General features: G+C 38.9%; 1 protein-coding gene across 2 annotated transcripts in view; it reads left to right on the top strand.

Moving 5' to 3' along the window:
• The window catches only part of ascc3 (activating signal cointegrator 1 complex subunit 3), a 135,416-nt gene that overhangs the window by 55,881 nt on the left and 62,196 nt on the right, over positions 1–17,339 (top strand). For both annotated transcript variants that reach the window (XM_057833642.1, XM_057833641.1), the window contains exons 15-20: positions 6,713–6,904; positions 7,675–7,899; positions 10,521–10,640; positions 12,380–12,544; positions 13,784–13,870; positions 14,314–14,490. In XM_057833642.1, coding sequence (XP_057689625.1) covers positions 6,713–6,904; positions 7,675–7,899; positions 10,521–10,640; positions 12,380–12,544; positions 13,784–13,870; positions 14,314–14,490 — 966 coding nt within the window. The remainder of the gene's footprint in view (positions 1–6,712; positions 6,905–7,674; positions 7,900–10,520; positions 10,641–12,379; positions 12,545–13,783; positions 13,871–14,313; positions 14,491–17,339) is intronic.

Raw genomic sequence — 17,339 nt, forward strand, 5'->3', positions numbered from 1 at the left:
AAAAAATGATGAAGTGTCAAGTCAATAGATTTTTTAAGTCTATGCAGACATATCATCCATCTGACGGGACACAGTGTTGTTCGACAGGGGGACTTTCTTGAGTGTATCGGCTGCTTTCTTGTCAATCATAATTTCAGCAATAACCACTGCTGCGAGGAGAATAAGCTCTTCAACAATTGAGTGAAGCTTTTTTGATTTCGCCACAAGCAGAGATACGGCGTAAGATGCCTCCAGTGCTTTGCTTGACACACTTGTGGCTTTTCTCACTACAATCTGTCTTGACTTAAATTCCGGCAGCTTACGTTTGAAAAATTCCTCAGTTTTACCAACACTTTCCGAGTGTTTGGTGCCCTGGTGTCGCTGTACATGGGCTGGCTTCATGGAGTAATTTGCCAGGACTTCACCACAAAAAGTAGCACTGAGGCTGCGGTGGGTCCGCAGACATTGAAGTGAATCCATATAAAATATAGTTTTCACTATACTGCCTTGGGTTAGGTTTAGAATCTTTCTTGCGTTTGTCGGCGGGCTCTTTTTTCCCCTCCTGGATCCGCAGCAACTGGACGTTTCAGCCATTTATCCATGTTTACATAAACATAAACAGTAAACAGGTTCCCCGCTGTTTGATTGTGGTATGGCTGTGCCACAGGTTATTGTCTCCCCAGGGAAATAAAGTCAAAGTGCACATCTACCATTTTATTGACGGACTTATGAAATGACTAAGAACTTTTTTTTTATGATCTTGGAAATAAATTCTCAATTTTTCCACGTACCCCCTGCAATGTGCTCATATACCCCTAAGGGTACACGTACCCCTGGATGGGAAACAATGCTCTAGACATAGAAACTGAATGCTTCTTCATCCTGTGTGTTTCTTGTTCTTGGAGCACACAGCAGACTGGTTCCTGACAAATCAAGCATATAGAGCGGGGCAAATAAGTATTTAGTCAAGCACCAATTGTGCAAGTTCTCCAACTTGAAAAGATTAGAGAGGCCTGTAATTGTCAACATGGGTAAACCTCAACCATGAGAGACAGTGTAGGAAAAAAAAACAGAAAATCACAGTTTGATTTTTAAATAATTTATTTCCAAATTAGAGTGGAAAATAAGTATTTGGTCACATACAAGCAAGCAAGATTTTTTGGCTGTCAAAGAGGTCTAACTTCTTCTAACGAGGTCTAACGAGGCTCCACTCGTTACCTGTATTAATGCCACCTGTTTTGACTCATTATCGGTATAAAAGACACCTGTCCACAATCTCAGTAAGGCACACTCCAAACTCCACTATGGCCAAGACCAAAGAGCTGTCGAAGGACACCAGAGACAAAATTGTAGACCTGCACCAGGCTGGGAAGACTGAATCTGCAATTGGTAAAACGCTTGGTGTAAAGAAATCAACTGTGGGAGCAATTATTAGAAAATGGAAGACATACAAGACCACTGATAATCTCCCTCGATCTGGGGCTCCATGCAAGATCTCAGTCCGTGGCGTCAAAATGATAACAAGAACGGTGAGCAAAAATCCCAGAACCACACGTGGGGACCTAGTGAATGACCTACAGAGAGCTGGGACCACAGTAACAAAGGCTACTATCAGTAACACAATGCGCCGCCAGGGACTCAAATCCTGCACTGCCAGACGTGTCCCCCTGCTGAAGCCAGTACATGTCCAGGCCCGTCTGCGTTTTGCTAGAGAGCATTTGGATGATCCAGAAGAGGACTGGGAGAATGTGTTATGGTCAGATGGAACCAAAATAGATTTTTTTGGTAGAAACACAGGTTCTCGTGTTGCATCCGAAGAACACCATACCCACTGTGAAGCATGGGGGTGGAAACATCATGCTTTGGGGCTGTTTTTCTGCAAAGGGACCGGGAAGACTGATCTGTGTAAACGAAAGAATGAATGGGGCCACGTATCGAGAGATTTTGAGTGAAAATCTCCTTCCATCAGCAAGGGCATTGAAGATAAGACGTGGCTAGGTCTTTTAGCATGACAATGATCCCAAACACAGAGCCAGGTCAACAAAGGAGTGGCTTCGTAAGAAGCATTTCAAGGTCCTGGAGTGGCCTAGCCAGTCTCCAGATCTCAATCCCATAGAAAATTCTGTGGAGGGAGTTGAAAGTCCGTGTTACCCAACGACAGACCCAAACCATCACTGCTCTAGAGGAGATCTGCATGGAGGAATGGGCCAAAATACCAGCAACAGTGTGTGAAAAGCTTATGAAGAGTGACAGAAACTTTTGGCCCCCGTTATTGCCAACAAAGGGTACATAACAAAGTATTGAGATGAACTTTTGGTATTGACCAAATACTTATTTTCCACCATGATTTGCAAATTCTTTAAAAATCAAACAATGCGATTTTCTGTTTTTTTTTTTCCACATTCTCTTTCATGGTTGGGGTTTACCCATGTTGACAATTACAGGCCTCTCTAATATTTTCAAGTGGGAGAACTTGCACAATTAGTGGTTGACTAAATACTTATTTGCCCCACTGTATTTTGGTCCAAGGCCATTAAGTGTTTCTCACACCAGCAGTACAGTAGTACTCAATGCCTATCCTTTGACTTACAGGATGCCAGTGCAACCATTTCATAACCAGTGTAATATGGTCTAGTTTCCTTTTATTTGTAAGGTCTATGTCAGCAGCATTGTGTATTAGCTAAAATTTCCTGACTGATGTTTCGTTGAGACCTGTAAGTATGGCAATTGCATTAGTCCTGTCTACTCATTATTGGCTACTCATTATATATGCATGGATAGGTTTTCCATGTCTTGTTTGGACAAAAGCCCCTAAATTCTGGCTATATTATTTAGGTGGTAATAGGCAGTTTTAATGACAAACGTTAGATGGCTGTCAAAGTTTAGTTTAGTTTCGTTAATAATTACACAAAGATGTGTGGCTTGATTTGCAATTGTCAGTGACATTGTGCCAAGTTGAGTGCCCATCTTTCAACTTTCCTTTTTTGCCCAAAGATGATCGTGTCTGTCTTGCCTGCATTTAGCTGCAGAAAACTCTGGGACATCCATTCATTGACTTGATGAATACATTTACGCAGTGAGACTAAGGCTGCATTCAGATTGCAGGCATATCGGATTCCTCCTCAAATCTGATTTTCGGGTCTGACTGTTTTTATCGAGTGTCCAAATCAGACCCTTGCCTGTTCAGACGGGGCCATATTTTTTACACACCTGACAGGTTGCTGTGGTAATGAAGGCGTCTGGCAGCATCGAGTGACGTCACGGACAGTCAAAACTAGGGGTGTGCCATCTTAGGCACCCCACGATTCGATTATTGAACAGTGATCACAGTATTGACGATGATCAGGATTACTATGATTATTGATGCATCATACATTACTACTTAATAAAGCAGCCAAACAAATTTATGCCTATTTTTTATTTAAAATATCCTAATGATAAAACAGGAACGATGGAAACATGCCCATACAACATTTTTTTTTTTTTTTAAAACAAGAACGTGCAAAAATATTAACCACTTTAAAGGCAGTACTTATTTTTCAACATGCCTATGCAACACACAGCTGACCTTTAGATGCTTTTTTTCAAAAGAAGGTGCAAAAACATTAGCTGTTTCAAAGGCAGTACTTATTTCTCTCAACAATACAGTAAAATTTACACTGGTGGAATGAATTCCACATTTTTTGGAAACAAACGAAGTGTCTTTAGAAAAAAGATTTTTTAAGCAATATACTTTGTTTTCACAGATTGCTATACTATTTCGCATGTTTGTAGTGTTACTGCTGACCTTAATCCTGGTTTTAAACGTTCTGCATTTGGAGTAACTTTTGTACACCACCAAACAACGCACGAATTGACATGGAAATACATGTTAGCGAAGTTGCTAATTAGCACAGTGCTCGGCGCTAACTAGTAAGATCTCAAAAACAACAACAATAAAAGCTAAACAGTACAAGAGGGTTTGTGTACTGACCGCTTATAGACGGACACGGGCAAAACACTAGGGACATTTTCCAATTTACACGACTTGAAGCTATTGCTGGACACTTGAAAGACAAGAGCAACGAATGATCTCTCTTCCCCTCTCGCTGTAAAAAATAACTTGCGCACAGAAGAAGCACGACTGCCGGGTCCCTGCCTGTTTCATACACACATTTATTTTCGTGTCTTTTGAAAAAGAGTGAATCTCTCGCTCGGTAACCATTTGCATCCATCATAACATTGAGTGTGCGTCCGTTGAAGGTGTCTGGGCGGCAGACGTGTCTTGAATTTCGTTCTGCTACTAGTGGCTGTAATAAATTATTAGGGAAAATCATCATTTTTGAACATTTAGGAATTGTAATCCAATCGTCACGTGTCGAATCGCAATGCATCTAATAATTGATGTTTTTCTGGCACACCCTTAGACTCAAAACCCGTCTGGGCTGTTCAGGCTGAGAAGCTTCTTGTCCATGTCTTACAGTGCCTTGCAAAAGTATTCGGCCCCCTTGAACCTTGCAACCTTTCGCCACATTTCAGGCTTCAAACATAAAGATATAAAATTGTAATTTTTTTGTCAAGAATCAACAACCAGTGGGACACAATCGTGAAGTGGAACAAAATTTATTGGATAATTTAAACTTTTTTAACAAATAAAAAACTGAAAAGTGGGGCGTGCAATATTATTCGGCCCCCTTGCGTTAATACTTTGTAGCGCCACCTTTTGCTCCAATTACAGCTGCAAGTCGCTTGGGGTATGTTTCTATCAGTTTTGCACATCGAGAGACTGACATTCTTGCCCATTCTTCCTTGCAAAACAGCTCGAGCTCAGTGAGGTTGGATGGAGAGTGTTTGTGAACAGCAGTCTTCAGCTCTTTCCACAGATTCTCGATTGGATTCAGGTCTGGACTTTGACTTGGCCATTCTAACACCTGGATACGTTTATTTTTGAACCATTCCATTGTAGATTTGGCTTTATGTTTTGGATCATTGTCCTGTTGGAAGATAAATCTCCATCCCAGTCTCAGGTCTTGTGCAGATACCAACAGGTTTTCTTCCAGAATGTTCCTGTATTTGGCTGCATCCATCTTCCCGTCAATTTTAACCATCTTCCCTGTCCCTGCTGAAGAAAAGCAGGCCCAAACCATGATGCTGCCACCACCATGTTTGACAGTGGGGATGGTGTGTTCAGGGTGATGAGCTGTGTTGCTTTTACGCCAAACATATCGTTTTGCATTGTGGCCAAAAAGTTCAATTTTGGTTTCATCTGACCAGAGCACCTTCTTCCACATGTTTGGTGTGTCTCCCAGGTGGCTTGTGGCAAACTTTAAACGAGACTTTTTATGGATATCTTTGAGAAATGGCTTTCTTCTTGCCACTCTTCCATAAAGGCCAGATTTGTGCAGTGTACGACTGATTGTTGTCCTATGGACAGACTCTCCCACCTCAGCTGTAGATCTCTGCAGTTCATCCAGAGTGATCATGGGCCTCTTGGCTGCATCTCTGATCAGTTTTCTCCTTGTTTGAGAAGAAAGTTTGGAAGGACGGCCGGGTCTTGGTAGATTTGCAGCGGTCTGATGCTCCTTCCATTTCAATATGATGGCTTGCACAGTGCTCCTTGAGATGTTTAAAGCTTGGGAAATCTTTTTGTATACAAATCCAGCTTTAAACTTCTCCACAACAGTATCTCGGACCTGCCTGGTGTGTTCCTTGGTTTTCATAATGCTCTCTGCACTTTAAACAGAACCCTGAGACTATCACAGAGCAGGTGCATTTATACGGAGACTTGATTACACACAGATGGATTGTATTTATCATCATCGGTCATTTAGGACAACATTGGATCATTCAGAGATCCTCACTGAACTTCTGGAGTGAGTTTGCTGCACTGAAAGTAAAGGGGCCGAATAATATTGCACGCCCCACTTTTCAGTTTTTTATTTGTTAAAAAAGTTTAAATTATCCAGTAAATGTTGTTCCACTTCACGATTGTGTCCCACTTGTTGTTGATTCTTGACAAAAAAATTAAATTTCATATCTTTATGTTTGAAGCCTGAAATGTGGCGAAAGGTTGCAAGATTCAAGGGGGCCGAATACTTTTGCAAGGCACTGTATATAAAACTACCTTCCTTATGTGGTTTTAATCGGTTTTACAAAAATCTGAATTCTGTGTGTGATTCTTTGTGATTATTCAGACTACAAAAGAGCCATCCAGTTTCAATCTGGATGGGATAAAAATCAGATTTTGGCTACCAGTCTGAACGAAACCTAAGGGACCATAGAAATGTGTATGTGTGTGGGGGGGCACTTAAGTGTAGAGTTGTGTGTCATTTGCATAAGTATGATAAAACACCTTCTAATGTTCCATAATCTGAGTAAGAGGAAGCATAAAGTTGCTAAATAAAAATGGTCCGAGGATGGTTCCTTGAAGAAACCCGCAGCGAAATTATTTTGTTCTGACTCATTGATTCTGATTACTGAAATAGTACGGTTCTTTGATGAGGGCACGGACCGTGTGCAACCAGGTCACAAATCCCTGTCAAATGTAGATGGATTATATCTGTATGTGAGGTTTTTTTGGCTGAAATTTTTTTTGTTGATCAGCCGATGGCTGATGTTGGAAAAAGGTCAGTATATCGGCCGTCCGATATATCAGTCGACCTCTAGTTGTCATTCTGCTTTGTAGAAGCATTTTTTCCCCTACCACACACTAACCACTGTTTTTATCATCCATCTCTTTTGTCCAAAATTTTAGATCCAACGCTCCAGAAACAAGCAAATGAAGGAGATGTTTCCAGAAGGTTTTGGGATCCACCATGCAGGCATGTTGCGGGCTGACCGCAATCTAATGGAGAATATGTTCTCCAGAGGGTACCTCAAAGTGCTTGTCTGTACTGCTACCCTGGCCTGGGGAGTGAACCTGCCAGCCCATGCTGTTATCATTAAGGTTCTTTATTTTATTTTTGTAGTTCATACATGTCCCCCTTTTTTTAAAAAAAAAAATATACAGTGGCTATTGAATTTACAGTGGCTATTGAAAAAAAGAAAATCTTGGCAGGAACAGAAAATTTAGAAACCAAAGCCAAAAACTGAGAACCTTAAATGAACTATACCATATCAGTTGTATGAAGTGTTTTGTACACTCCTGACAAGGCTGAAGGCTGTCCATGTATACCCTCTACTGGCAAATATATAACTTACAGGCAACACTCGTAACAAGTACACAATGAATTAACCAGCTCAAGGGATTGACACCTACATAGCTATCATGCTACATAGTTTCAAGACAATCGGTACACAAATGATTGACTTCAAAGTTAGATACCACACAAATTAGGAGAACAATTACTTGAGTGGTGCCTTGACATGCCATTAGCCTTTAAAATATGATGTACAGAGTACCATTTCAGAACTGGAACTGGGTTGATTGAGTTAATGGAAAAAAAAAAAGAAAAGAAAAAAAAAAATAGGGCACTCTTGTCATTTTGTTGCTTTACCTGTAATCTATTAACAATGTTTATTGGAAACCGAAATTGTAATGTGATGTGAGCCTACCACGTCTTGAATGTCCTAGAAAGATGGATTGTGATAATGAGAAAATTTCTTTCAGGAGAAGTGTTGTTTTTGACAGTCTTTTGGTCAGCTGGAGCCTATCTTAACTAACTTTGGGCAAAAGATGATGAAGTAAAAATAATTCCTGTTGTATTTCGTTTCAAGGGTACACAGATTTACGACGCTAAGCGTGGTGCCCTGGTGGATCTCGGCATTCTCGATGTGATGCAGATCTTTGGTCGAGCAGGACGTCCACAGTTTGACAAGTACGGGTTGGGCACCATCATTACCACTCATGACAAGCTCAGCCATTACCTGACCCTCCTCACACAGCAGAACCCTATTGAGAGTCAGTTTCTTGACAGCCTGGCTGACAACCTTAATGCTGAGGTCAGTCTTAAAGTGTTGTTTCGGAAGTACTTTTGCATTGTTGTTATTTTATTATATCTATATTTTTTGTTAATTTTGTTATGTTGCAGTTCATCAATGTTCAATTCAAACTTTTGAAGATGTCGTCGTTTTGGGTGTGTTCGTCAAATTCATTGCAAAGAGCATAATACCTTGCATACAGCTATACTTAATATCCTACTATGACAGTTAAAACAGATCATATGACTACAATATTAGCTTGTTTACCAATATACAGGTTGTCCACAAAGTCTGGGTACATAGGTACATAAAATACGTTTAAAACAAAACGATTTCATTTAGTTATAATGTTAAGAAATTGCATTAGCAAAATGATTTCCATTATTATCAATGCATATTTGATGCGCCTTGCAAAATTCTGGTGAACTCGATTGAATAGGTCTACACTGTCGTCAAATAAATAAGAGTTTGTTGACACCCTGTCTGAGACCCCCAATTTGGCTAAATTTCAAAATTGTCCTATCTGCATGTGTGATACATGATTGAAAAGCTTAAAATCTCAATTTTCTGGGGGGGGATTTGAACAGGCGGGCATTTTTTTTTAAAACACCTGAACCCTAACTCGAGGTGTGAGCATGAGAGAACATAACTAAGGACACCATGATTTTAACGAGATAGTATCGCGTACTTACCTTGTTTCTATCTAAAAACTCCCTGTAGCATGTCTCACCGTCTTCAAGACACAGCTGTGAATGCCCACAGCCAGACTTTGCGTGGATTTTTGGGTGAAACACGGTAATATAACAAGGGTCGCGATGCAGAAGTCACAAATAAGGAGTGGTCGAGAGTTTCTTTTTCAAATATTTACCCTTTTAGTCGTTTTTTTCCCCCAATATGTCTTTGTTTGGATTGATTATTTACCATAAAAAAAACAAAAACAAAAAAAAACAAAAACAAAAAAAACAAAAACAAATACATTTAAGCAATAGTTATGAGGTACATATCCGTGACATATTTACAGACATTATTTTTTTCATTGTGACATAATTTGTTTAAAAGTTTAAAATATGCGAGTGAATAATTTTAGTCGTTTTTTTTATTTCATTTTTTATTTAAACTAAATATCAGACATCAATTAATGATTCTGAGCAATAAATGACAGACATTTCAAATAATATATTTACTTATCACTAGTTACCACTAGATTATATCAGTTCTATAAAATAGATATTAATTATTACTTTAGGAGCGTTGCATTGCCGTATCGAACACACCAATAGGAGGGTCACGCTGACACATCACTGTGATGCCGACAGTTGTCGGAGTGATGCTACAATGTTTCTGTTGAATTTTCTTTCTTGCGCTGCATTGATTTTCTTGGACGCTAACTATCTACAAGCTGTGCGCGATTGCGCACGTGCACATCTCAGAAGGAACATTGGTTGCAGCTGAACAAATCTCACTGGGTGCTAAGAAAATACTGTGGTTAAATGTCACCCATTTGACTGTCAAATATGATAAGGGAATTCACAACTTGTGTGACTACACTGTGTTTTTTTACGTCAGCCACATCAAGGAAAAGCTACCGTAATTTTCCGAATATAAGGCGCACCAGTGTATAACGCGCACCCCAAATTTACTTGTAAAATCTAGGGAAAATTATTGTACCCGTTTATAACGTGCACCCTAATTTTAGCGCCTATAAATAGAAGAATACAAGAAAACAGAGCTTGTGTACAGATACAGAAATGTCATTTTACTGGTGAAACACAGCACAAGCATAGCTCATTGGTAGTTCAAAACATTACCGTAAACTGACAATATGCACGGTAATAATATGATCTGACAACTTCTCCAACTTACCAAAATCCAGGAGAAAACAAAACAGATGTGACTTTTCTTTTAAAGTCTGCTGTATAACTTGATCGTTTCATCATGACGAATAAATGTTTCTTCCATGGATTGATACGGTAAAATAAAAGTGAGGACCGAAGTCGGAAATCGGAACGAGTGCATCGCTACTGTAACAAGAGTAACTATTGTTATATGGGTTTGAGTTTCCCGAGGGACAGGTATAGTTGACGGACACAGGACGTCTGTGTTGTGTTACGTTTGTTATGGTCCGACTTGCCAAGTTGCAATAAACGTTGACTCAAATGAGTTCAAGAAACTAAATTCTATGCTTTATGAAGAGTGAAAAAAGCAGAAATTAACACAGACAAAATCATTCGACCAGTCAGATTGAAGTATTACCGAAACAAAATGGTGATGTCATGTACCGTAATGATGGGCAATGGATCGCTGCATAAGTTTTCTTCAACACAACATGGCCGTGTGAATAAAAAAAAATCGGTCTTTATATATATATATATATATATATATAATATATATATATATATATATATTTCTGTCTCCATCCCTGTACCCGTGTATAATGCTCACCATGATTTTACAAGTTGATTTTGGGGGGAAAAAAGTGCGCGTTATATTCGGGAAATTACGGTAATTCCATTTCAACAAAATACAATGTACATCTACAGTACAGTGTATCGATCTTTTTCCTTTCTCACGGTCTGTTCCAGTGCCCATCAATTGAAAGCAATGGTTATAAAATAATGATCTTTTGTCTCTTGCTGCTGTAGATTGCCTTGGGAACGGTCACCAATGTGGATGAAGCAGTGAAGTGGCTGAGTTATACTTATCTATATGTGCGCACGAGGGCCAATCCACTTGCATATGGTATTAACTACAAAGCTTTGCAGGTTTGTAGTATCACTTGATTTCAGCAATTTCTACTCTTATCCAAAATACAGTGTACTTCAATACATGCAATTTTTCATAAGAATTCATAATTTATTTTTCCCCCACAATGTGTTTTTAAAAATAGAAACAATCTACATACCAAGGTCGTAGGCTTTGTCCCAATATTTGTAGAAACAATATAACAGCATTATCTGCATGTACACTTTTTGCTGGAGACGGTACATAAATAAGACCAAATAGATAAGGGTGAACGAATATGAACCCAATTAATTGATAGGCTAATTGATCAATGCAAAAAAAAAAAAATCTGTAACGACCAGTGTTGTTTTTGGCAGCCCTTTTAATCTCCGTTTTAGTCTTTTTGACAAAAATATTTATTAGTCTTAGTCATAATTTAGTCATTTCAAAATGTGTTAGTCTTCGTCTAGTTTTAGTCAACGAAAACTCTGACAAATTTTGTCTAGTTTTGGTCGACATTTACTCAAAATGTTTTCGTCTATAAACTTCAAAAGTTTTAATCCATGACTAAATGAATAAATAAATAAAAGGTTCCCGAACAATTTTGTCTGAACATTGACAGACGAGCAGATAATTGTACATGATACGCACTCAGCAGGAAAACAGCACATTATTTTCAATTAATTGAACTCACCTGGACGCCACAAACTATGTAAAAGATTTTCCAAGAGTTTAAGACAACACTCACCACGCTAAATGCTAATACTAATGCATAGACTTCATAATGCAATTGGCGGGGCCGATAAATACGGGCCTGAATTGTTGGTGAGGCCACCAAAGCTGACTGAGTGGAATCACTGACAAAGAGCTTTTTTAGTTGAAAAGTTGTGTGTATAAATGCTTAAATCCCTGAATTCTTTATAGATATGGACATAAAACAGTCCCGATTCTTGATTAAAAACACACCAAAAAAAAACGTGCAGGTAGCATTTATTTTATGTAAATATCTCGAATGTGCGGCTCGTCTTTAAGTTCACTGTGGCACCGCCTTACCACAAGTCCACAATAAAGAGCTTTTTACATTGAAATTCTTGTGAATAAATGCTGAAATTCCTGAATTCTTTACAGCTATGGATGGAAAACGGTCTTGATTCTTGGTTAAAAGCAAAACAAAAAAGAAAATATAACGTGCCGGTAGCATTTATTTTACGGAAATATTGCGAACTATGATGCCAATGCCTTTGCTGCTAATTTCTCCATTTTTTTCACGTTTCAAAATGCATGCATGGTACGAAAAATATAATAATTACCTTGAATCCTTGAACAAATCACTCCTGACACAATCCTTCCTGTTTGTATGTGGTACAGCTTTTGTACTTTTATAATTGAAATCCACCGTTAATTTGCTGTCGAGTCATCAGCCAATCAAACGTGCGTTTGAGGGGAGCAAGAAAAATGGACCGGCACATTCAGCAAGTGAAAAGGGGTAAATGTAAGTCTCCATATAATGAAAATAATTCACTTAATGATGGTAGGGTCAATTATTTTCTCACAACATATGGGAAGACAATCTAAATGACCTATATAACTAAACTCATTATATAATGCAAATAAGGTTGCTTAAAAGTTGGTGGACAATTTGAGCATCCTCAAACTTGGTAGTGTTATCTCCCTACCGTCCCTGTGCAAACCTACTCCCTTGGTACATACATATCATGCAAACATCAGGATTATGGGCCAGCATGTTTTTTTGAGTACAAAATGCCTTTGAATGTTCCAGATGGATCCATCCTTAGAGCTTTATAGAAAGGAGCTGGTGGTTGAGTCAGGCAGGAAGCTGGACAAAGCCAGGATGATCCGCTTTGAAGAGCGCACTGGCTACTTTGCCTCCACTGACCTGGGGAGGACCTCCAGCCACTTCTATATCAAATACAACACTATTGAGGTAGAGAAATACAGCTAAAAAACTGCTCACAAGAATGATAGTCTAGAATATTCTGTTCATGTCAAAGTTTGTCCTTTGTTCACAAAAAGTAATCGATTATTATCGCAACTAGTTCAAATAATCGAGTCATCGGCTAAGGAGCATTTAATGCGTTGCAGAATAAATTTTAGGAGATGTCAAACAAAGGCTTGCTAGGATTGCACTTTCAAAAGAGCATTGAATGGTAATACAAAATAATATTCCAGAGTGTTTCTTTTTCATTTCACAAGAGCAATAAATGCATTCACAGTAAAACTAAATTAAAATAGCTGAGTTTAGCCTCAAATAGTAGAAAATAAAAAAATAAATGAGGATCAGACAAAAGAACAATTGGCTAACTTTCATATCAATAGTCTGCTTGCTTAACTGCTATAAAATGCTAACTTTTTTTTTATTTTAAAGGGATGTTTAAACCATAACCTATGCTCTTAACAAATCAGCCGAACACATATTCCCTAAAAAAACTGCTAAATATACTTCCAAACCTAATACCGAATGCATAAACAAGAGTATTAGCGCAAACAAAAACATATCTTATGTTGGTCTTAACAGGGAGTAGCTGGATTCAGCCATGTTAGATGAGTTATGTCATATTCACTGTTTTCCACTAAATGGCAAATCAATAAAACTAAATGCAACACTTTCAAAACAAACCATTGCAATGTTACTGTCATTAAACGAATACTCGAAGCAGCAAAATTTGATTCAAGGCTTCTTTCTAATCAAATTATCGTTGCAGCACTATTCACAATCAAAACATACTACAGCCCTTGCAAAAAATGATGGAATCACCAGAGCGCTATACAAGTATAACACCATTTACCATTTACCAGAGTTGTTTGATTGTGTGTGTGTGTGTGTGTGGGGGGGGGGGGGGCAGATCATTGGTATTGCCCGGGCAGATCATTGGTATTGCCCGAATCTAAAATAATTTCAAGTAGCAACTTTCTGGAAAATAATTGTTCTCATCAAAAACGGTTACTTTTTCAGACCAAGCCGAGGGTGAAAAAATAAGGTAAAAATAAAAATATGGTACCACTCAAGTCTGAGGGAAACAAATATAAGATATATAAATATACTGTTTGAATTCCTCACAATGATTATCAAATGTCTATTTTTGAGTAGCATGGTTCAAAATTATTTTAATGAAACTCATTAACCAATTATTTTGTGTATTTCTTTCTTCTTTGTTCTGTGAAGACATTCAATGAGCTTTTCAACTCTGAGCGAACAGAAGCGGACATCCTCAGTATTGTCTCCAAGGCTGAAGAATTTGAACAGCTAAAGGTAAGCATGTCAAGGCTATGGCCCATAAAGAAAACATTTCCAAAAATGGCAAATCACCAGGAGAATCATACTGTAAGCAAAACAATGAAACAAACATAATAATTTTCTTGACAAATACAGATGTTTTGTTTTGGACTTTGTTCATATGGTACGAAAAAGAAAAATTAAACAAATAGATAAAATTTTCATTTGTAGTCTCGTGTTCTAGCCCATGTTGGAATAAATAAGGTAAAGGAGCAATATGTACAATTACACGTGCTTGCAGTACAATTACACGCAAGTACATGTGCTTGTAGTACATCGACACAAAGTATAAACATATCCTTGTCTAATTTCTGCAACCTTAGTTTACGAAGCCTCCAGCAACCTGGATGAATACAAAACATAATACTATCCACATAAAATGAACCGTCAGTTTTTATTATTGGGAATCGTGCTGGCAGGTTCGTGATGAAGAGATGGAGGAGCTGGAGCAGATGCTGTGCAACTACTGTGAGCTACCCGCGGCAGGTGGAGTGGAAAATGGCTACGGCAAAGTTAACATTCTGTTGCAGACTTACATAAGTCGTGGAGATGTCGACAGTTTTTCCCTCATCTCAGACCTTTCATATGTTGCACAGGTAAGAAACAAACTAATCCAAGCACCCATTTTCCAAAAAACATACATCATATACAGTGTATCACAAAAATGAGTGCACCTCTCGCATTTCTGCAGAGATTTAGGTATATCTTTTCATGGGACAACACTGACAAAATGAAACTTTGACACAATAAAAAGTAGTGTGTGCAGCTTATAAAATAGAGTTAATTTATTTTCCCCTTAAAATAACTCAAAATATAGCCATTAATATATAAACCCCTGGCAACAAAAGTGACAGGTGAATGGAAAAAATGCACATCCCTAAATGTCCAAATTGAGTACTGCTTGTTATTTTCCCTCCAAAATGTCATGTGACTCGTTACAGGAGTGCTGTCAGCATTGCTGTAGAGATTGAAGAGGTGGGGGGGTCAGCCTGTTAGTGCTCAGCTGATACGCTGCACTCTACATCACATTGGTGTGCATGGCTGTCACCCCAGGAGGAGCCTCTTCTGACAACGGTACACAAGAAAGCCCGCCCGTCTCATAAGACCATAGGACATGGTTCCAGTAATCCATGTGCTTTGTTCACATGTGTTTAGCAAACTGTTTGCGGGCTTTCTTGTGTACCGTCTTCAGAAGAGGCTTCCACCTGGGGTGACAGCCATGCACACCAATTTGATGTAGAGTGCGGCGTATGGTCTTAGCACTAACAATCTCTGCAATGTCTGCAGCGGCCCGATGCTCACTCATCGAACAGAATTTTATTGTCATTTTGTGATTATTATTATTATTATTTATTTATTTATTTATTTATTTATTTATTTGCTGGTGATAATGACAAATAAATCCTGAATCTTAACGAAAACCTGCCGTAATTGGCGACTTCCTTGCCGATGATACAATAATAACAATTATCACCTTAATTTACAACTGGCAAAAGGAGGTCTGAGCTAGTGGAGGAGGACCGTCGAGATCGTAGACATATTCCGGTGATATTGTCGAGCCAGTTCACTGGTGCGCACACCACGCTCATATTTTTCAATCATTTCCATCTTAATTTCAATGATAAGTGTCACCTATTTTCCTTTTTTCTAACCTTCTTGGGACCCATGTTGATTTTTCTCACAAGAAAATCCGACGTGCTGCCATGTTGCGGGTAAACGATGAAATTGGGACGCTGTTGTCGTATTTTGAGCATGTTGTCATAGGTTGAGACAAGTGACGAGTCAAATTTTACGTTAGATGTCGAAAGGATCGTATGTCGATGCGTTCGTATTTTAAGGTACCACTGTGCTGCATTTGATACTTCTCACTCACCCACTCACACATTCGCCACAACATAGTTAACAACATAATCAATCAATCAACTTTATTTGTATAGACCCTACCCACGTGACGTCACAACTCCGCCCTCCTGACTGGTGCCGCCCAATTGTCCGTCAACACATCGTGTTTACCTGTTACGGCTACGTACATTCCTCCTATTTACGGCGTGTTTTTCTGCTCGTTAACATTAATAATCAAAATGGTGAAGGCGTGTGTGGCGGTCGGTTGCAATAACAGAGAAGATAGACGGAGAGACTTGAAGTTCTACCGGATTCCGAGAGACCCGGAGAGGAGAGAGCGAGATGGGCTGCTGCAATTCGACGAGAAAACTGGGCTCCAAACGATTACCACAGATTATGTAGTAGTCATTTTATATCTGGTAAGATGCATTTAATATATATTTAGAGGGTTTTGGGCTGACAACCACAATTAAGATCATTGCTAGGCTAATCGCTGACAACATACACGTATGTATGTAGTGAGAGTGCTATCGCTAAACCATATAAACATTAAAAGCCCTAGCGCCATTGACAAATGACATGAAATACATTAGACTTGACAGTGGATGTTAGCAAGAACAAAAGATTTTGAATTGAAAATTTCATAACTCACCTTTCCAAGCACAAGATAGATTCCTGCCGAATTTTACGGCGGAGACAGCGGGTCGAAAAACATCGATTTAGGCATCAAATATGGATCTGGCGAATGGATAAACTGAAGCTTTTCTACATAACGCCTTATATACAACGCATCAAGTGAGTTTACGGCATCCGAAAGCACCGGGTCTTCCATGAAATGCATTATAAATTGCTCGATCAATTGAGACCATTGATAATACAGACACAAAATGACGGACAAGGGGGCGGAACAATACAGCGATCACGTGATTTTGTGACGTCGGTGGGTAGGGTCTATAGCACATTTTTAAAAATCCGCAAATGGGTCCAAAGTGCTTTACATACCATAAAATAGCAAAATAAGTTAACATTCAAAGATAAAAGAAACACATAAAAAATAACATAAATAAAAGACGAGGTCATAAACAGTCATTGCACATTAAAAGCTGAAGAAAAATAAAATGTTTGAAGATGTGATTTGAAATCCGTAAGTGAAGGGGCCTGTCTAATAGTAAAGGTAATTGGTTCCACAGCCTGGGCGGCATCACCACAAATGCACGGTCACCCCTAAGCTTCAGCCTTGATCAAGAAGCAGGTGGTCATCTGATCTGAGGGTTCTGGTTGGACTTTAAGACTGAAGCAGTTCTGACAGATATGGTGGCGCAAGATTATTCAAACATTTAAAAACAAATAATATTATCTTAAAATGTATCCGGTAATGTACTGGGAGCCAGTGAAGAGATGCTAAAATCGGGGTGATATGTTCGCGCCTGCGGGTTCTAGTTAGGAGTCTAGCAGCAGAGTTTTGTACAAGTTGCAGACGGGCCAGTGCAGCCTGACCGACGCCTGCATACAAAGAATTACCATAATCCAGCCGAGTTATGACAAAAGCATGAATCAATTTCTCCAAATCAGAGCGTGAAACAATAGATTTAACTTTAGCAAT

Source organism: Corythoichthys intestinalis, chromosome 4 (genome assembly GCF_030265065.1).
Source record: "Corythoichthys intestinalis isolate RoL2023-P3 chromosome 4, ASM3026506v1, whole genome shotgun sequence".
NCBI lineage: Eukaryota > Metazoa > Chordata > Actinopteri > Syngnathiformes > Syngnathidae > Corythoichthys > Corythoichthys intestinalis.